Source organism: Pecten maximus, chromosome 4 (assembly GCF_902652985.1).
Source record: "Pecten maximus chromosome 4, xPecMax1.1, whole genome shotgun sequence".
Classification (NCBI taxonomy): Eukaryota; Metazoa; Mollusca; class Bivalvia; order Pectinida; family Pectinidae; genus Pecten; species Pecten maximus.
This window is the reverse complement of record NC_047018.1, coordinates 17,897,856-17,919,880: the sequence shown is the minus strand read 5'-3', so window position 1 is coordinate 17,919,880 and position 22,025 is coordinate 17,897,856. Positions and strand designations below refer to the sequence as shown.

General features: G+C 36.1%; 1 protein-coding gene and 1 long non-coding RNA gene across 5 annotated transcripts in view; one reads left to right on the top strand and one right to left on the bottom strand.

Annotated features, from left to right (window-relative positions):
• LOC117325404 (serine/threonine-protein kinase PLK1-like) overlaps nt 1-12,880 on the bottom strand; it is a 45,127-nt gene extending 32,247 nt beyond the window's left edge. Inside the window, exons 1-2 of one of the 3 annotated variants that reach the window (XM_033881580.1) lie at nt 12,773-12,880; nt 6,025-6,634 (exon numbers count right to left, since the gene is read on the bottom strand). In XM_033881580.1, the coding sequence (XP_033737471.1) occupies nt 6,025-6,255 (231 nt within the window). In that variant the 5' untranslated portion in view covers nt 6,256-6,634; nt 12,773-12,880. Of the gene's footprint in view, nt 1-6,024; nt 6,635-8,598; nt 8,730-8,822; nt 9,051-12,772 lie in introns of those variants that run through there. The other 2 variants (XM_033881578.1, XM_033881579.1) reach the window with 2 other exon arrangements.
• Nucleotides 12,881-15,308: 2,428 nt separating this feature from the next.
• LOC117324798 lies at nt 15,309-18,881 on the top strand. 2 transcript variants are annotated; one of them, XR_004532061.1, is made up of 4 exons: nt 15,309-15,488; nt 15,710-15,800; nt 16,022-16,105; nt 18,082-18,881. It is a non-coding gene; the product is annotated as an uncharacterized LOC117324798 (long non-coding RNA). The 2 variants fall into 2 exon arrangements; XR_004532060.1 differs by having other exon boundaries at nt 15,309-15,800.
• The last annotated feature ends 3,144 nt before the right edge of the window (nt 18,882-22,025 follow it).

Below are 22,025 nucleotides of genomic sequence, written 5' to 3'. Positions count from 1 at the left end.
TTTAATCTTCTTCAGGTTATAAACAAGTTTATATATACACTCAACGATTTATTCTCTCATGAATATTATAAATGAAATTGAAAGGTTATTTAGTTCACTATGTTTTTTTCAGTATGACACGTTAAACACAATTTTCTCCCCGTAGTACTTATGAGTATATGTCGCACGTTTATACGTATAGCAAAACATATCATAGAATATGTTTCCACCACGATGACTTAAGAGAGAGATTCCAAACATCTGGTGTTCATGCAAACCACTGATCGCCTATATTTGACAGACATAAACACTTATCAGATGAAGATATTATAAACAGTTCACTGAAATCGATATTACATTAAAGCGAATGCATGACAGTACATTGGGGCGGTGGGATTTTGACTTTGTTAAAAAAACCGTCGGCTGTTACATACAGATAAAAATTATGGAACGTGGTATGTATATTACCTAATGCAACAGCTTGAAAACACAGCTCAACCGACCAGAAAGTATTGCTTCAGACACAATATAGTTTATAAAACAATTCTAGCTTTCATCTACAATCTAAAATCGTTAATATCTAGTTTTCTGTTGATTTCCGACAGTTGTAAATAGACTGATAACACTGTAAACAGTTTGTTTGCATAACAATTGAAATCTAAATAGTGTATTCATAAATCATATCGTATATAGGCAGTCGACGATTTGACAATACTGTCATACTGAAACCTTAAAACAATGTGTAGAAACACTAAAACCTTGTTAAAGTCCAGAAAATTTATATTTCTAAACAAGTCTATCCAATGTTAAGTGTCTGGTTTCTCTTGGCACCAATACGTTTTTAATCGTCATTCCGATAATATAATTTATATGTCAATGTTGATATAACTTAGAAAGTGCTTCATATAGGATTGTATAATTCAAACGGGGCATTGTACACCAGTTGTGATAAAGCATTTCTGATATTCGATTCAATCTTATCCAGCAAAACAGTTATTATATACCTAATATTACGTAAATATCATTTTCCATTGTTTTTCTTGTGTTAACTGTCTGGAAGATCCATCAGGGTGGTTAAAGGGCCTCCATAAATCTCCGAAAAATTACCGGAACATCAAACCAATCTCAGGTACTATCTTATAAATTGATTTTATATGTCTACCGTAACCAAATCGTCCAGTGCGAGCAGTGAAACTTATAAGTATGAACATAAATAAATGGCAAGCCCTCTGGACAAGCTTCACACGAGATCGACCAAAACGACCGTTACATAGACGGATCCATTAGTGGACAATATTCGCCCCGAAAGCAGACAAGTCAATTTAGTATTGAAATAAAAACAAGCCGACACAATAGGTCAAGTCAGGTATTACAGCCACCAGGCAGCTGGACACTGTCCGGTAATCAACCATCCGGCCACTGGCCACTCAAGTAGGTGCCAGCCATCCGATCACTGACCGGTATTACGTCACAACAGCTATAGGGACGCTCCAGACGAAGGGAAACGAGGGACACATTGGCGTTTTATTTGTCCGCGTAATGCTGTGACCGAGATTTGAAGGTGTTAGCGGAATTGATTATGTGTATGTAAAGTAGACCGAAGAATTGTCATTATTATAACGCTGTGTATACACACTAGTCTTAGAAAGTGAAAAGAAAAAAAACCTTCAGATACGCCCGTTTAACAGAAGCTCGTTTGGTAAATCTAAATATCATACTCATTAAATTCTACCACAAAAATGTTCATTTTGAATATATGCTTTCATACGATGTATGCGTGTTAAAGCGTCATCGGGGAGTCCATTTTAATTTTACTTTCGAGTGGATTCATTACCATGCTTCCAAATCACACTGGCACATAAAGAGTCTCACATCAAACCTACCTATAACCATTATGTCGTTCAGTGGTAGTATTCAAACGACATTGTTAATTTTAGACCAGAGTTTGTTAACGAGATGGTTATCGACGCCAAAAAGAATTCCCTCATATATACAATGTATATTTCATACAGAACAGATTTAACCCCTAACGAACAGTTTCTTGACATATCGTATTTGTTGGTACTTTTGATATTCAGATCTGAGCGTTGTTATTGAATAATGATTCTAAACAGGGGTGTAGACAAAAGAGTTCTTTGTCTAAGGGCCGCGCACTTCTGACTTACATCACTGATAAAAATTTACAGAAGGTGGTTGCAAAATTTGATAAATCTTATTATATTTTTGCATTCGATTATATTTACCATTTTTTATATACTTTTGTATATTTTAATCTGCTTGGAGGACAAATCAATATCCTTGTCGTTTAAAATTTGAAGTTACCCAAGTAGAATATATGGATTATTGCCTTCGGTGTATACATACACCCTAAGCATAACTAAACGGATATGTACAAATAAGAGAGAAACTTAGTTTAGAAATCACGCACATTACCAACATTGTACGGACCTATATAAGATGTATATTATAACATCTGGAACAAAATCACGGTAACAAAAACATATCTACATTATTATGAATTCATTGCAATTTTGCTTCCCGTTAGGTAATCTCCCATTCAATATCACACAGAAAGCGAATGTAATATAAACTATAATAGATAATATTGATAACCCCGATTGAATATTGCAAACATATAATTCATTATATCTATAAACTATAAACACTGGGCAGAGGTCAACGACGTCACTTCCGGTGGATAAAGTGACAGTAACAGACGAGGGTTTTGGCCTATAAACAGCAGGTGAAGTAAGACATAGGTAGGAAGCAGGTGATGATCGAGTGTGACGGGCCTCGTCCATAAATTTCTCGCCTCGGAAAATGACACCGGCCATTTCGTCATTAGAGCCGGAGGCCTTTCACTTACTCAGACATAAATATAGACCTGTGTTCCACAGGGCCCAACCAGGAAAAGCGGGCTTTACTTGTCACGAAAACCCCGCCGATATTTCTCAGTTTTATTTATAGATCACAAACAAACTCCTTATAAATATTACTCAGCACTAAATATAGTACACTGACTATAGAGATATCTATTCAGATCAGGATGACTTAGGCTCCCAGAAACACCATACACCAACCAATTCATTGTTTTTATTTCGACCTTTTAAAATAGGTAAGGAAATACCACATAAGAGACGAAAGCATTACCACTACAGGATAAAAATAACGCCTGTTGGATTATATCAGGAAATACATAAACTAGTCTTTCAAACTTTGACTTACGGTGTTATAATTTTTTTTGAGAAACATCGTGATCTGTTTCCCTCCGAGTGTGTTTATCTGTCCGGCTATCTTGCCCCTCCGAGTGTTTATCTGCTCGGCTATCACCACATCTAAGTACTTTAGCCGGGCACAGCGGCTCACTTCCCCCCAGTCCCGATAACAGTAGTCCTGGGAGTCAACCTTCGCCAGATAGCGACAACGTTTGGCATTGCCAACCAGACATCCGATTAAACCCTTTTCGAATTGTAAGAAATGTGATACGGACCCTCCTTGTCCTACTTATAACTCCTATCTACAAATGTTTAAAACAGCTTCCCGGCTTGCTCCCATTCAGAATTTCCTCCTATTACTTCCTCCGTGTGTAAATATTTAGTGAAATATAATCTACATTTACCAATAATCTCAAAAAACCAGACCTGAAATGTCCGTATTTATCAAAAGCTACACTGGAAACCTAGCCTGAATAAGACACTGGTACAATATCTAATGTATTCTAATTGCATGTTTCTATGTTAGCTGGGGAATACGCTGGGGTGAGGTTTTACAAGTCTGCAGAATTTCAGTAAATGTGGTTATGACTTTTGACTTGTATACATAGATATTTATCCAAACCTTGCCGACACTGTGAAACTCTCTGTTTTACCTATATATACATATATATATGTGTGTGTGTGTGTGTGTGTGTGTGTACTGGTAGATTGCCTTCAATGTAGGGTAGCAGAATCGTCCAATCTTCATTAATAAAGAAAGGGCTCATTCAAAATCCTTCAAGTGGCGCTTGCCAAAGTCATCACCCCATGCTGGTTAAGATGCTGAGTCAGAAATGTACAAGTAATCCAGACTAATACAGCCAGGAAATACATATAAGCTAATGGAATTTACAGTGCCATAATCATGTATGTCACTAAATTTTTATCAAAAAATTCACTTTACTCCTAAACCAAATGTGCACAACAAGAGGCGTGGCATAGCTGAATGAAACCTTGTATAAAGCGGAAATATTACCAGCATGGTATTTTGTCGGTACTGTTTATTTTGTAATTGTTAAATATGTCACAAAGATCATTCATCTATTGTTTTGGGGATGTATACAGATTTATATACTATGTTTTTGTCATCCATCCAGAAAATAGATGGATAGAAACAGTTGAACAGGTAACCTGAATAGCCAATTAGCATTTACATAAAATACAAAAATGTATTAAGATCCAATTCTTTCTGGCAATCTGCATTAGGGTGGCTTAAACCCCTGTTAGAGTTGAAGCAAAGTGATTGACAGAAAAAAAATGTCAATGACGTATAGGTAAAACCATCGTTAATAATGGAATATGTCTTGATTCCATCCTGCGATGATCCTTATGAAACATTTCATGTCATTTGTCGGAGAAACAAACTCCCATAGGGTGGCGATATTGACGCCCACTTCCGGCTGGCGTTTTGACAAACCGATCCCTAGCCGAAACTGCTCGAAAAGGTAAAGGGAGAAAAAGCAGTCTATATAGTTTGTATCATTATTATGCACGCCATTGCATGCTTCAAGGCCCCCTAATACCACAAATAATGCCAAAAATAACTGTCAAGTCCATCTATCTCCATGGGGTTACAAGTCAAGACTCCCGAATCTTTGGGGTTCACGGCCACAATTTCACGCTTCGGTGGTTGCACATGTTGGATTCCGGATGTATGAATCCTCTCCCTACTTAGGACGATTCGGGATCATGTCTACTAGTACAGGGCTACTTTATCCAGTATTTATCAGTGTAAATTAGGAGGAGTGTTCAAGGTTTCTCTGACTAACTCATTAAGTAAGTGAAACCATGCGTTGAAATAAATCCTTATCCTGACTCATTAATTTAAAGTGAGTTTAAAAAAAGAACCGAGAAGCGACATCCAACTATTTTCAACGTTTGAATAGCAAACATCATTATAAAGGAAAGTGCTATTCGATTTTCACTTTGAGTAAATAAAGGTGTCGGCCAGATTTAGAAATCGATCTCAGGGGTGGGATTTGTAACCTACAATCTTTTCATAGACACGAACATCTTATCTACGACCTTCATTTTTTCAACAGTGAATTATTCTATAATAGTTTATTTTATCATATTTCCGTTCTTGTGTCGTTGAAAAAAGTCATTTGAGCGAAAATTCTCTCTTGTCGCAAAATGCACGGGCATATTTTTACCTGGCTTGTAGTGTTAAGGGGTAACTATTGTCACAGGCTGCCAGGAGACGAGTACGGGTGGGCGACAATCACCAAACCCGTTAAATACACGGGGTTTTAGGGAGTTATTCACCCAATGTATTGTCTCCGTCCGGTAAGGTAGTGACACCATGGTGCACCCACAATGCAGATTGTTCAAGGGAGGTTATTTGACATTTAACAAATACAGCAAAACAGGGCGAGGAAATTGGGTTTTAAAATGGAGAGTTACAAATTCACAAAGCTCGGTCAGCTTAACTTGATTTTATTTTTTGTATGAAGTTCATTTGTTTTCTTTATGTTTCTCGAAATAAACATTTATATAGTTCTATATTAATAAATGGAATTCTATTCTCGTTTTCAATAATACAAGTGGATATTTTTTCGTGAAATTTCAGCAGATATGAAATTTTCTATTCATTCGTTAAGTTGACGAGCTTTTGAACAAGTGTCCCATTGATACAGACTCGAAACAGTTAGTACAGGATTAAAGACTTCTCCATTTAATGGATCGACCCTCTGAAGGATTTGACTCATAAAATCCTGAGAATTCTTAATCAGTGAGTCGCAAATGAGAGTTAGTAGAAAAGTTGAAAAGACGGAATTATCTCCAAACTCACCTTTCCTAATAGTCGTCCCCGTAGATATGTTGTATCCGACGTGGAGTCGTATATAATACAGTTTGGGTCAAAGTGATTGACATTTGTTTTGCTGTTTGAGTCCTCTGTATTTCTGTGTGGTCTGGTCTCGACCTGTGTTCCTCTGTTTTCCTTCATATGTGAACGTGGAAAATGAGGATAGTTGAAGTTTGGTCCTGGTGAAAATTTAGGTTGTAAAACATCCACCGACATCGCTGTCTACCTTAACATGAGAACACTCACTTCTCAAAGAACCAGTTTTAAGGAATGTTCACTCTTTCATAAATACACATTAAAAAATTCTGACAAAAATATAACTTTTTATCATGTACTAAAGAGGGTTGATATCTGAACAATCAACTATGTATAGCGTTGCTAGATCAATGTGTGGACGGTGCTGGGAATTTTATCTCCTTCAACCCTACATCTGTTATTGGCTTACAGTCAATCGTGGCCAATACACTTCCCCGATCCCTCGATGTGATACGGGTCCTCTGTACATGTACTTTCCAAACAGTGGTAGGTAGTAGCAGGTCGCTCGGTCGTCCGTATCAATTATGCACACGAGACCTTTCCAGCATCTGTACGCAACCTGCAACATAAAGGATGTATCATTAATAGATACCGTCCACAACAAACGTCCAGGGTTAGTTATTCGGGAGGGAATGAATGATGGGAGAAGATGAGTGTCCAGGGTTAGTTATTCGGGAGAGAATGAATGATGGGAGAAGATGAGTGTCCAGGGTTAGTTATTCGGGAGGGAATGAACGATGGGAGAAGATGGGTGTCCAGGGTTAGTTATTCGGGAGGGAATGAATGATGGGAGAAAATGGGTATGTCAGGTGAACAAGAAGTTGGTTATTTCTATGTATGGGAGGATAGATTGGTATGTGCTTCAAAGAAATATTACCAAATTTCGGATTATGGGGACTACGGAGTATTGTGTCTTATGTAATCATTGGAGAAGAAAGCGACCCGAGGCGTGTGTCCTGTATATAGGGTATACTATAACCAACTCGGTGTCAGAGGATCTCGAGCCAACACTATCTATCATGAAAGTGGATAAAGGAACATCGATCTCGTGAATATTTGGGGAGTGGACCGCGGGGTAACCATGAAGTACCTTTGAATGAATAAAAAATGAATGATACGATGTATGTACGTCAGTATTTAACATGTATAAATCTTGAGAGAGAGAAGAATGAACCACTCGTCTCCCATATCACCCGTCAGATCTTATGGGGATACACATCAATCGTGACGGGAGGGGGTCTGGATAAAGGGGTAACCCCCCCCCCCCCCCCCCCCCCCCCCCCCCCGCGATAGTTATGATAACACCCAGTGGGGGAGGATCAGTGGCCGAGAGGTTGTGGAGGAGAAGGTTGATGTACCAGAGAAATGGGCTATAACCGATAAGTCAGATCAAACATTCACATCTTTCATCACTCGCCATTATGGGCTACTGGTCATACTTACTATCACATGGTCCGGTATCTATAACCCACATTTAATATCTCTATAGCTGCTCGAGTATTGGTCTGGGTCGGTCTTAAAATCACTCCATAACCCATTAATATCTCTATACACTAGTCCCTATACATTTGCACACTCGAATAAACATAAATCATTTACCTATGTGCACCGTATCTATATTTATCAAAAGCACTATTAAGAAATCCAAAAGGCGTAGCCTGAATATCTCCTGGGGAAGGAGTTACAGGACAGGTGGACATATGAAGTAGAGGTAGCTACTGTTGTAGAGGAAAAGCGTTTGTCTATAAGGAGTCCAAAGAGACAGAATGTTTTTCCACCACAACAGTAGGTAGGGGGAACTTGTTTACTCCGGGGAACTTTACAAATCCTCCGACCTCTAAGAATAGGTCCAAGGATTACACTAACATGAACTGACGTCACATCACAATAGTTTAATTTATCTTATTGACCTTTAATTAGCAATCTATTGATATATCGTTCATCAATACACGTGATTAACACGTATTGGCCGTGAGTATATCAATGTACATTTCGATATTTTCACTTCACGTATATAATATCAGATATGGGCCGTTCATTTTGTTTCATTTCGGAATATTTGTATTGTTCACGTCTTTGATAAAATAATAATTAGGAAACAGACAAAGCCTTTGAGAGTTCTCAGTTCATTTGATGTACCGTACAAAATTAATTGATATAAAATATACTAAGCATTCAATTTACTTCATTTCCTTTAGACAAAACTGTAATATATTATATGATGTTGTTACAACAGCTATTGATACATAACATTCATCAACTAACAATTAACTAATGTATTTGTTTACATACAAACTGAAAAGACTTCAGTTTACAATATAATTGCACTATACGTTTTCGGGCGAGTCAATAGCATATCATATATATATATATATATATATATATAATATACCTGGTTCAGCGGTATACCAGTAATCCAACATGTAAATGCTCGTCACGTACGTATACAGGTGTGTATTGATCAGGTACGTAAACGAAACAACTGGCCTTTGTAAATATATAATAACTTGTGTCTTCACTAACCTTTATATTGAACACATTCGTCTATGTCCTGTACAAGTCTTAGTAATGGTCCCAACACAGAACACAGGTCAAAAACATGGTATATATTAACTCCCAAAAACAGAATATTGACCGTCCGCTGTACTGCACTGCCTTACCTATACTGATACTAGGCAAGCACACCTGGGTTTACCTGTCAAACCGAACCAATGACAACCAATAATATCTACAGGTATATAACTCACCTGTGTAGTTGTGTTGAACACCTCAGACCTATGTCATATTATACCGAACTCTTGATATTCCTTCACTGTAAAACACACACACGTCCTTCCCACGGCTCGGCCCAGCCTTCTCTGACACTAGGCTAAGCACTCCGAGTGCAGAGTTTTCATTTCTTTGTAAGGCAGTTCTAGAGCCGAGCGATTTGTTAAAGAACTTTTGTCAAACCGTGTCAGCTGATCGTAGCCAGCCCAAGAGTGTGTGATGTCATGCTACTTGAGGGGCGGAGCTTAGTTAAAAATAGATCGGGATCTAGGTGTCGAAAGCCCCGCCCACTCCACAACAAGTCTCCTAACGAATTAGATATCGTATCCAGGTATAATGTAGTTTATACGCATGTAATCCACTTACCTGTTCGGTGGAAATAGCCCTATAAGCAGAATACACAATAACATATACCATAAAAAAAGTTATACACAATTACATATAACATGAAAGTTACATCTAAATATTTTCTGCACGCAACACGCCATTATGTGTGCAGACGATACAAAGTTTTGACGATTTTTAATGACATTGCAAAAACTTATTCCATATAAGGCAATATTCGGAAACCGAATCATAATTAGGTTTTTGAATATGCATATTTATAACCAGAATAAACACACCGCCTACCTCATGCATTCCATGATATTTTAAAACGATAACTACTATTTATGTAAATTGGTGTCAAGGAAATTCAATCTGCCATCCATCTTTATTAAAGCGAAAGCTTTTTTTTATATAACGTAAATATAACAATGTTGAAACTTCATCACGGAAACATGTAAGATGTTATTTTTGTCCTCGAGTGGGAATTTTCGTTCTTTTGGTAAAGAAATGTGACAGTGACTGGGTGTTATGTCGTCTGAAGTGTTCACACCATATAGGCTATCAGACGTTAAAACTCATATCATGAATTAAATAAATAAATAAATAAATAAATAAATAAACTTATTTGCTGTCTTCTAGCTTCTCTGTAAGGCCTTATATAGCCAGAGAAGTCGTAGGGCCATTAACCGTTTTATCATGATTAGAAATAAATCACATCCGGGGATTTTAGTATTACATGTACATTACTTCATGTTCATAATCAAAGATAATTAGTTACAATATTGAAAATAATTATTTTGATTAATATCTTAATTCGTGCTGGGAAAGGTTGTGGACTTTTGTGCAAAAAAAAAAAAGAAAAAAAATATCACTCAGTCAAGTTTAATCCATGCTGATAATTTATAATGTTGATATCATATTTGTCACGGGCCATGTACATACGCAGTGTTATAAAGCGCGTTTGTACATCTTTATATTACATGCAAATGATATACTGCGAGTTTTCAGAACAAAATAGCCTTGTATATTGAATTTAGAACTTCGATATAAAGTCTATAAATCCATTATACCCGTCTCACTTTGCTGCCGCATCTCGTAACCACATTTAAATGTTCTTACAGTCCCCCCTCCCCCCGATGTCAACATTTACATGGACAAATATAGCAGTAAACAAGGATTTATTGTCTATAAACAAATTCTTTGAAATGTTTTTTGATATACTGTTTTTGGGTCGTTTAAATGAATCTTGTAGTTATACAGATGTTCAAAGTGTTATATCAACTTTCTAGAGTAGGATAAACACATAGCCTTTAGGTAGACATGAAACATATATTCTTTTGGTTTGGCCTTATTCGCAGGTTGTTATCGTGATAGTGAAACCACTTTGTAAAAGTTACGTGTAAAACAACTATAAAAACTATGCCAATATGTTTGACACTATCGAAATTGATTATTTTTTTATCATCTTATATAAAAAATGTATATTTTTCTACAGTATTCCTTCATATCACCAGGAAATACCACTGTGTAAAAAGTGTATTTATAGATTCTCCCCTTATCAGTGCTTGTTGGCAAAGATAACACAGGAGATAAGACAGAGTAAGCGAATCTGTGACCTTGGGGTCACTCTGGCACGTTCAGCTCTCCGGGTTATCAGGGGTCAAACATGCTGGCTGGACTACTTCTTATTAGGGGCCAAAAACATGTAGCACAAAGATTATAGGTTTTTTGTCTGGTCCGGAAAAAAACACAATACGATATAATTGAATTCTTCCCGACAAATAGTGCGGTAAGGGTGTACAGGTAAATAGAGGCTCACAGGTGTTTTACTTACACAAAACAGGTGATAAGTGTACATAACACACAAAAACAGGTTTACGTAGGAATGTACCAGGTACTGAAAGGAAACATCAGGAATAAGACTTGTACAAATCAGCAATTTATAATCAAAATAACAAAACTGTATACAGAAGATAAACAGCTACTGGTTCTCCCTTCCTGGTTGTCGGTATTATAATATGTAACGATATAAAAAAAACAACCTAGGTAAGCCATTTTGCTGAATCACAGTACATTACGATAAATACGGGATTGCACCTGGCTCGTAAATATGAATGTTTACAGTCTTGATTTAAATAGATACATTTTATGTAATTCATTGGAGAGCAATAAATATAATAAGATTCAGAAAAAATAAATATAATAAGATTCAGAAAAAAAGTAATCAAGTTCCCCTAAATGTATGCTGTAAATTCTACAATTTTTTTTATTTCTGTATTTAAAAATTCAAATTGAATTTTATTCCATCAAAATGTGTCAGAACATTAAAGACTATTCCAAAAGACCACTGACCATGTTTGCAATGGTGTAAATTTCACACCTGTGTGGAATTCTAATGGATGCACATGTTCTTACAGTTGATAAAAGTTGAAAATGTACCCGACTTGCGGTTAATTAGATATTTAATTATCTATAATAACACGCTAGAGGGGATATCGCCCGATTACGTACACATGTTTGGGGAAAGTCACAGATGCCACTAGGTATTTTTCTCACCTGTCTGTCAGATCTCGGCAAGACCAAGTAATACTTTGTTTTCTTATTGTGTAAGGTGCCAAATCGGGCCAACTCAGGTAAATATTACCTTTGTGGGAAATGTACTGGGCGGGTGACAATAGTAATGATATGTAATAGACTCAGGGGATGCCATCCGACCTGTTTGACACGAATAATAACTACACCTGAAATCCGATGATTGATTTCTGTCTTTATAGAAATGGTGTCAGAATTTAGACTGAATTTGTATAAGTACTTTTATTTCTTACAAATCAGAAAACACGTGCTATCTATAAAGTATGTAATGTTTTATAATGGTAATGCGGTATAATTACGGGAGCCAGGGGATGTTATAATTCTACAACTACTGACTCCTCCACCTGTACATTACTATATATATTGTATATGGAGTGTTGTAATAATAATCAATACTGACGTATAAAAATAAATAAGGATACATTTATCAAACTTATATGATATATGTTTATATCAGTGTGGGACATCCCTGTCTAAAGCTGTAGTTTGGATTTGCTTTGGGACCAAGTATTATCCTCAGGTTGAACACAAGTTATAACAATTTAAAAGTTTCTTCTGATTCGCTGAGACTGATCTACTAAACCAAAATCAGAAAAACACAACGTTTAACTGACTTACGTTTAAGATATTTGTATCGTATGGATATTTTAAGGATATATATCTTTTGTAAGGATTGTGCTAAAAAAAAACAAAAAAAACAGACAAGGCTGTGATAGAAATTGAATATATTTAAGAAAATATAATCGGTTGGGTTTTAATTATGATATCCCGAACTTACATATCATTATTATTGTATATCTAAATCCATGACGAAATTCTCCTTAACCACAGACACAAACATTCTTTGACTTTTCTTGTATTTCACAATTCCATTCTAATTTTAAGGAAATTCCACATTCACATTGCAAGGTATACGAAAACAAATTTTCAAATACCTGTATCCTTAAAACGTAATTCTTGTTTAAAAATGTATGGAAAATAGAATTGAAATGATAAAGTCATCACTTACCTTGCAGACTAGAAACACGCGTATTTACCGATGAAGATTTCATAAGCAACTGTTCCCTTACTCAAGGAAGATAACTCCGATAAAACATACACTGAAATATTTTTCCTCGGATGAGATCAGCTTGTTCTATAAATAAGACCTTCTGCAATATAAAACCAGTGAGCCGTGTAATATATTCAAATGTCCTCTCATTCCACGTCACCAAACTTCCCCCCAATACACAGTTACCGCCTGGATACACGGGTCTTATTTAGGATGATCATATATGTTAATGTATCTGAAATATTGTTCTCCATTTGTTTGGCTGACAGACTTAATTCATATTTCGAATCACAAAACCACCCTTTTAAGTTCAGACAATTAGAAAAAAATAATATAAGTTCACAAAGCTTACAATGATGACCGGTAAGTCTTACCAATGGTTACCAGTAGTAGAGATGGTCTATTATTAATATTGTCGTAACAAGTCAACAAGACACAAAGAAAAAATACCACAACACATTATTTATAATGACGGCGTGGTCATTAGTCACATCAACGCATTAAGTACTGAAAATTACCACGGACACATAAGTGCGTGTTTACTCATCGATAAACAAAAATGTTATACATGTGTTTTAAGTGGTTACTTTATCAAGTAATACCTAGAACAAGCACGTATTGTCCTAAGATATGATTTTTGTCGGATATGTTAGGAAATTAAGAAATGTGATTAAGAAAGAAAATATTTTCAGATTTAAAAATAAAATTATAAAAAGAGGATATTGACACTATAAACATATTTTATGTTTAACTTCTGAAATGATATATATATATATATGTATGACCGAATGTCAAAGGAGACAAACCGAATACAATATAATATAATGAGACATTTAGAGCCAAATATGTGTTCTGTAGTCTTCATCCTAATACTCTATATATGAATCAACGAGGGAGAGAAATTAAAAAAAATCAATTAGTAGTCAATTAGTAGTTCTGTAACTGTTCTGAACGATAACGAGGCAACAAACACACATATTTCGTTTGATTATAAATGTGTTTCTCTTGGAGGTAAATGAAAAGTGTATACATCTGTACTCAGTCAGTATTCTAGGTCGACTGGGACGGAAGTACACGTGGACGGAAGTACACGTGAATTACACCATCCTTCTTTGTAGTACAACGAATGTTTATTTTAATTTCGAACGTCATCACTTTTGCCATAGAAAAAGTACAATAAATGTTGTTTCTATGTGATCTAGGCCTTTAAGACGGACAGTTAATGAGTGACGTTGTTGAGGTGTGTTGGACAAATAGATTCAAGGATAAGACTGTCTTAAATTGTATTACAAACCATTTACACTACTGTACAAACAAGTAACAGTTTAAATCATGTTTTCGTTTAATCTAGTTTCAAATCAGCATTCCAATCCAAAAATAAACACGCGCAGTCGAGATAATAGTGACATGCCATCACTCAGGGTATTTAACAGTCAAGGAATTAGCTGATGAGCTATGGACACACGACAGACTTTTAAACCTACAAGGAAACTAGGATAATCACTACAGTTCTCGGATTTACCTAAAGGACGATAATCATATTTCCAGTAACCAATTCCCTTATATCAATGATGGAGTATTTTCGCGCTGACCTCTAAGGACCTGATGACGACTGTCCTCCTCCTCCTCTCCTCCTCCTCCTCCTTTATCGTTGATATATTTATCTATATTTCTATCAAATGTTTAATTAATTATCGTATGTATTAGCTCTTTCGTGTTGACATGCTGGTTGTTATCCAAATGTCATTATTCTGTTTAACTTCTATTGGAGGAAATAAATAGAATTACTGGTAGTTAAGGAAAGTGATATCAGCACAGCTGTAAAATATTTATCCTTACCTATGGTGGCTGATTTCTGCCATTTCGTTGTTTCGTTCTGGCGCCCCGACAGAACGATAATCTTCGTCTTTTCGCCCCCGATAATTAGCGTTATGGCGCCGCGCCATAACGAAAAGACGCCACAACTCAACGCGAAATAACGAAAACGTGAAGCCGCTAATCAGCGGGGCGAGTTAATTCGCCCCGCTAATCAGCGTCTTTTCGCCCCGCCATAACGCTGTTTATCGTTATGGCGCCCCGATAAACAGCGTCTTTTCGCCCCGACAAGACGATAATTATCGTCTTTTCGCCCCGCTGTTTATCGTTATGGCGCCCCGCTAAACATCGTCTTTTCGCCCCGCCATAACGCTGTTTATCGTTATGGCGCCCCGCTAATCATCGCCTTTTCGCCCCGCCATAACGCTGTTTATCGTTATGGCGCCCCGCTAATCATCGTCTTTTCGCCCCGCCATAACGCTGTTTATCGTTATGGCGCCCCGCTAATCATCGTCTTTTCGCCCCGCCATAACGCTGTTTATCGTTATGGCGCCCCGCTAAACATCGTCTTTCGCCCCGCCATAACGCTGTTTATCGTTATGGCGCCCCGCTAATCATCGTCTTTTCGCCCCGCCATAACGCTGTTTATCGTTATGGCGCCCCGCTAAACATCGTCTTTTCGCCCCGCCATAACGCTGTTTATCGTTATGGCGCCCCGCTAAACATCGTCTTTTCGCCTCGCCATAACGCTGTTTATCGTTATGGCGCCTTCCGGCTAGTCATGCGCTGAGCAATCTTTCATAGAAGATGGCGGAGCAAAGCAGTTACACCAGCCTTTTGAACGGAGACAATACCACTAGTATCCTTTTTATTTAGCTTTAATAACCTTTTAGGTGAGTTTTAAAATGGTTTGGTACACATTGTACCGCTTATGTTCACTTGTGCTGTTATCTATATGTTCGAATATACGGTTAAGTTGCTTTTTCAATTTTACATTTTGAAATCATAATTTATATTCAGTAAAAATGTGTAACATGTTGTTAAATACAATTTCTGATAATTTTCCTTAAACATTGTCAGAACAGGATCTAATTAGAGAATATCATTTTGCTGGCTACACGTACTCCGATATTATTCTTATTCTCTTCTACCAACATCACGTATCTATAAGGTTTGTATGTTTGTTTTTCAGACTATTTGGACAACGCTTTAAATATTTGTTTTTTTACCACATCATTGATTCCCTCTTTATGAGGATGTTATATCTTTAATGTATTTTGAATGACAGTTGAGAAGACATGTTTGCGAGAAAAAGCATTGCATGTTATATATAGTGAGTTTACAAAGCCACGTTTATATTTATGTAATATTAATTATAAGCTGTTATTTGAGCTGTAGACAACTACATCGGTACTCAGATCACTAGGTCTTCGTCGTCAGCATGCGGTAACGGATGAAGTAGTTCAAGCTATACAGGTAAGTGTATCCTCCTTATTTGGTAAAATACATAACTGGTGAAAAGTGTCATTTTATTCAGTTCATATACTCACTTCGGATAAGTTATTCCAGTATGATTTATAATGAAGCCCTGATAGGAATGTATAAAACGCAGATGCATTTATAATTGTTATCGCATTTGTCGCATATTCGTTAATAAAAAAAACAATAATTGCGGCCATTTGTGATGAGCAACCAATTTTTCGCCATTCGCATATGTCGTATGTATTGTTGATCGAGTTTCTATTTAAAAAAAATAAGCAAACAAGGCTTCACAGTATGGATATTTGCATCACTTAAAACTATATACACACACATATATCCATGAAAAGGGTCAGCAATGATATAGAGGATATCTAACAGTGTCTTCAGTCATACCAAATATATTTCACGAGTGGGGCTAATATTTTGATATTTTTCACGAGTGCGCAGCACGGGTGAAAAATATCAAAATATTAGCCACACGAGTGAAATATATTTGGTATGACTGAAGACACTGTTAGATATTCTGTTTATAACATGTTTTATCAACGAAAACGAAAAACCTACCCCGTATGCTAACTAGGCCTGCAGCGAAAGTTTGCATACAAAAAAAGTAGTTCTCCCTCTTCAGGTGCTGACATATATGTCGGGCTTTCTGATTGGTCAATTATTTTGGTATTTTCTAATCATTAATTTGATTGGTCAAATCAGCAAAGGTGATATTTTTCACTAAATATGATATTTTTCACTAGTGAAAAATATCACTTTTATAGAATGAATAATTTTTGATATTTCACTAGTAAAAATGTAATAAATATATGTAGGTGACATGTGTACCTGGTATACGTGTAGGTGACATGTGTACCCAGTATACGTGTAGGTGACATGTGTACCCGGTATACATGTATGTATGTGACATGTGTACCCGTTATACATATATGTAGGTGACATGTGTACCCGGTATACGTGTATGTAGGTGACATGTGTACCCGGTATACGTGTATGTAGGTGACATGTGTACCCGGTATACGTGTATGTAGGTGACATGTGTACCCGGTATACGTGTATGTAGGTGACATGTGTACCCGGTATACGTGTATGTAGGTGACATGTGTACCTGGTATACGTGTATGTAGGTGACATGTGTACCCGGTATACGTGTATGTAGGTGACATGTGTACCCGGTATACGTGTATGTGACACGTGTATCCGGTATACGTGTATGTGTGTGACATGTGTACCCGCTATACGTATATGTAGGTGACATGTGTATCCGGTATACGTGTATGTAGGTGACATGTGTATCCGGTATACGTGTATGTAGGTGACATGTGTATCCGGTATACGTGTACTCGTCATTTAAAAATTTATAGTTAATACTCATACGCGATATCCCTGTTTCATTTCGATTGACGTCGTCTATAAATTGTAATAAAGTGACTAAAACTTTATTTACCAGTATCGATCCCAATATGAAGTGTTTGTGCCTTTTGGTTATAGGGAAAGTTATATAAATGCTTCAGCATATTCGAAGCATGTGCACTTGAATTAAGACCAAGGTCAATGCACAGATATACATTTGGTAGTTATTATACAATACCGCAATTGATGTTAAATATCAAGTATGTTTGTGAAATATTAAAGAAGCTGAAACATCCCTAACTTTGGCGTGAAAATTTACATTTTTAACACTACACAGTGACCTTGAAATATATGAAAAACATAAAGGCACTGAAACGGATCAAATGGATCAAAATGCCATTATCCAAGTGCTATATCGTCGCCATCTTGACCTTGAAATTCTGCATTATACCTTAGTTGAATCATGCTGAGAGAGAGATTGCAAATGAAATAACATGTTAAATATATCAGACATTTCATGTACAATAGAGATGTTTAATTCGATGAAATACGTGATTAACATTGAACACTACTTGACTAAATGTTGAGTTGGCTTGCTTTTTTCACTTCAGGAGCAATGTGTTGACTCTTCAGCGCGAACTGGACCCGGACGGTGTTCGTAGCAGACAGATGCACCGAAGGGCCGAATTACCTTATACATGTCGATGGCTATGACAAAATGAAACGATTTGGTTTTGCCATTCACCGTGCAATATGCGGGTATTTTTTTCACATCAAAGCTTATTTTTCATTTCTATCTGAAGTACAGTATGTAAATAGGTATGGAATATGTGCGATATTATTTTGAGGTCGAGGTCAATATACATTGTACGTAGCGGTAGATTAAGTTTCTTGATTAAAACAATATTGGGAAAAAGTCTAGTTTTCTTTCATATCAGCTTCACATATGTAAGTATTAATGAAATTATAGGTACAAACTTCCAATTTCGTTTCTTTTTTCGAAATAGTCGTGTCTGTTTACAACGACATTCGAGCGACATCACACGTGTTTTGACGGTATGCACAAAGTGATTTTAATGTCACCATGCTATTTAACAATTAAATGATTGGTAGATTGTATTTATAGTCAAGGTGAATGCAATCCGGGTGACAAGGAAATATAATGTTACATTAACACACGTAAAGTTTTCCTTTTTCTAAATCCGTAGTTAATGCTCAGCCATTCCCCTAGTCTATGTTCATTAAAAAACGGCAAACATAAAATCCATTAACCTCCTGTGATTGATTTGCATTCAAACTGACACAGCCATATTTCAAAGAATCGCCGTGGTGATGGTAGACAAAGCGCCAAAATGAAAATTACGCGATGGTTCTAATGACAAATCCTTGCTACGTTTGATTTACCCCCAACGCATCGCAAAGAATTATGTGACGTAAATAATACAGTGTACCTTGTACATATTTGCTTTATGATATCAATTATAATATAATGACATGACAGAACAGGTCATTTATGAGATAAAATAATGTTTTGTGAGACTCATGAAGGACACCAAAGACCAAAAGAATCTTCATGGTTGAGGATTGAGAATTGAATACAGTCAAGCCATATGGTAAAATAAACTGCAACACACAACTTGTTTCTTATTGCAAACATATAGGTGGCGCCAGACGAAACCAATTTTTAAAAATCAAATAAGTCATGAACATGTATAACTTAATGAACTGTACATATTTATTTGTCGCTTTGATTGTTGTAGGCACAGTTGATTACAAGATACTGGTGGGTAATGAAGACATCAAAGGAGTGAAAGAACTCTGTACTTCTGTTCAAGTTAATTCTGAAGTAGTCACTGTATTATAACAGGATATGGGTGAGAAGAGGCTTAGAAAGCCATCCACATATAGGGAAGCTCTGGAACTGCGGAGAACTAGTTCACTACTGGTACTCAAACAATCTACAGATAGCCTACACAATGGCATAGTAGAGCAAAATTTGAGTGTGCTTTTTTCTGTCTCACTATCAGGTCTACGTACAGAAAGCGTATAAAGGATAATATTTACAGTAATCAAAATATTTGAAGAGAAATACTAATAGGTTTTGAAGGCAAAAGTGAATTTCAGTTCGAAATTCTTATAGTTTGCCTGAACTCATATGTATACCAACATTTCTTGTATTTTACATGCAACTACACTTCTTTAAGAAAAATATCGTAATGTATACATTTGTATATCCAATGTAACTTTGGTAATTAAAGCAACATGCATTACCTTGCTGGGAAAAATCTAGTTCCACTTGATGTATTTTGTTTACGAAATATATTCCCGCATTAACAGATGTATTGATAATTATTGATTTTGATTTTTGGAAATATTTATAAAACACTGATATCCCATCCGTATTTCACATGCAAAAAAAAAGTAATAAAAATTTTGCAAAGTAATTATAACCTACCTGGCATCATGCAAATGATTGAAAAAATGTCATTATTACCACAAACATAAATGCTCAGGAACCATAAAATATCAATTTTGAAAATATTTGGGTGATAAAATTCTTCGGGCAATTTTAAGGAAAGTCCGAGTTATTATTGCGATAAAACCAGTTAAGCCTGGTGTCATCATATCTAACAACTAGTAGGATTGTTAAAGCATTATTCGTTTGTGATATGTCCATTTATATATTGAACATTTCGTTCGCACTATTTGTGCGAAAGGTGAGTTTATTCTGTAATGAGGTACCATATTCAAAGTAAAATGGAGTGAGCTGTTAAAAGTTGATGAATTAAATTCGGTTCTTCGCAGTTTTACATTGATGCGAAAAACATGAACCATGGTTGTGTACGACAAACATTCAGCTTCAACAGCCGTTCTTATTTCTTCACAATTGGTTTAGTCAATAAAAGGACATGTTGCTCATAGTAGCCATCACTCATAGTCTGCCCTTAATTCATTGTTATTGTTATTTCTCGTCACGTACTTTAGGGTATGGAGTACGGCGTTTACATTTAAAAGTGTACAAAGAAAAAATAGTTTCAGTCTGTTACGAAATGATAGCTGAATTTATACTATATTGATTGATCGAAAGCTATTATAGTTTGCACATATGTTGGAAAATAGGGAGTTCGAAAGGAAGATTCCTTATAATATTATCAGATAACCTTTTTTGTACAATTGTACAGTTTCAATTATTCACTTTTGCTATGTTAAGTTTCAAAAAAATGTAATCGAGTACAGTACTACATGAATAACATTATTGTCAAAAAAGGGTGTTAACGACTGAACGTAATGTAAATTGTCAAATTTAAAGTATGTTTTTCCGATAATCGTAACCATTGACAAGCTCAAAAGAATTTGTTAATAATTTCTGAACCATTTTTATTATCTTTTTTTCTGTGATTGTTCTATCTTGTAACAAATGTTCTTATATATATATGAATTATATTGGTGATTATTGCACATGAAATACGTACCATTTTCCAGTGACATTTAAGAAATGAATACTCACTCGTTGGGTTGTTACTATCATAAATCATTACTTATCATTAATGCAATGAAAACAAGTACTGCAACATTTAAAGCAATGAACATTTGGAGTTTAAAGCAATAGATTGGTCAAAGATTGTATAGGGGAGGGACCATACAATAAAATTTGACTAATATATAATAATCTGAAATCTGATAACAAAGGGAAAATATGATAATTTTAAAAGAATTTAAAAGGATATTACAATTTAGGATTGAAATAGCTTGCAAACAATTCACTTTTCAAACATGTCTCATATGTATTGCAAAATTGTCAAATGGCTGACAATTCATTTGCAATTTAAGATAACGCATGCTACATCCGTGTTATTATCTATAGGACTAAGGAACACTATAAATGGGACGGACAGGCGAATGGAGAAGTCCTAGTCTTCCCTCATATTTCACAATTTGGTAAATCATAAAACTATAAAGTATTAGCGATTTTTAAGCCGTAAAATCAAACAGGTACTGGCATATCATTTTAAATGACAATCATGTATTTGCTCTTTCTTATAATGCCGATGGAACACAAACATTTTAAACACAAGAACATAATCATGCAAATCATATTCCGTGCGTAGGTTGCAAGGTTGACAATTATTGATAACAAGAATTGTTTACGGAAGGACGGACGAGCCACGGGTCACGGACGAATGGCGAGTTGAATAGCCAACCAAACCGAACCATCACATTTTAAAATCAAAATTACTATTTGTTTTGTAAGCTTAATAATATCATGATTTTTTCAGAAAAGTCACTGCACAAACATCATCTTTTGATCTCAAAGTCTACGCAAGATGGAAACCGCAACACCACTGAATAGCTTTCACCATGTCATTGCAAAAGACATCTGGATTCGAGTACCCCCACCAAATGCACAACACTAGACCACATGTGTATGCGGTGGGGAACTGTTGAGTACTTCCGAAGCTTATTTCTAGCTTGTTAGGGAATCATAAGGCGGTACAGTGGAGGCACCAGTCCAAAAGGCCAGTACGTCCTCCAACCTAACGCCAGTGGTCCCTCC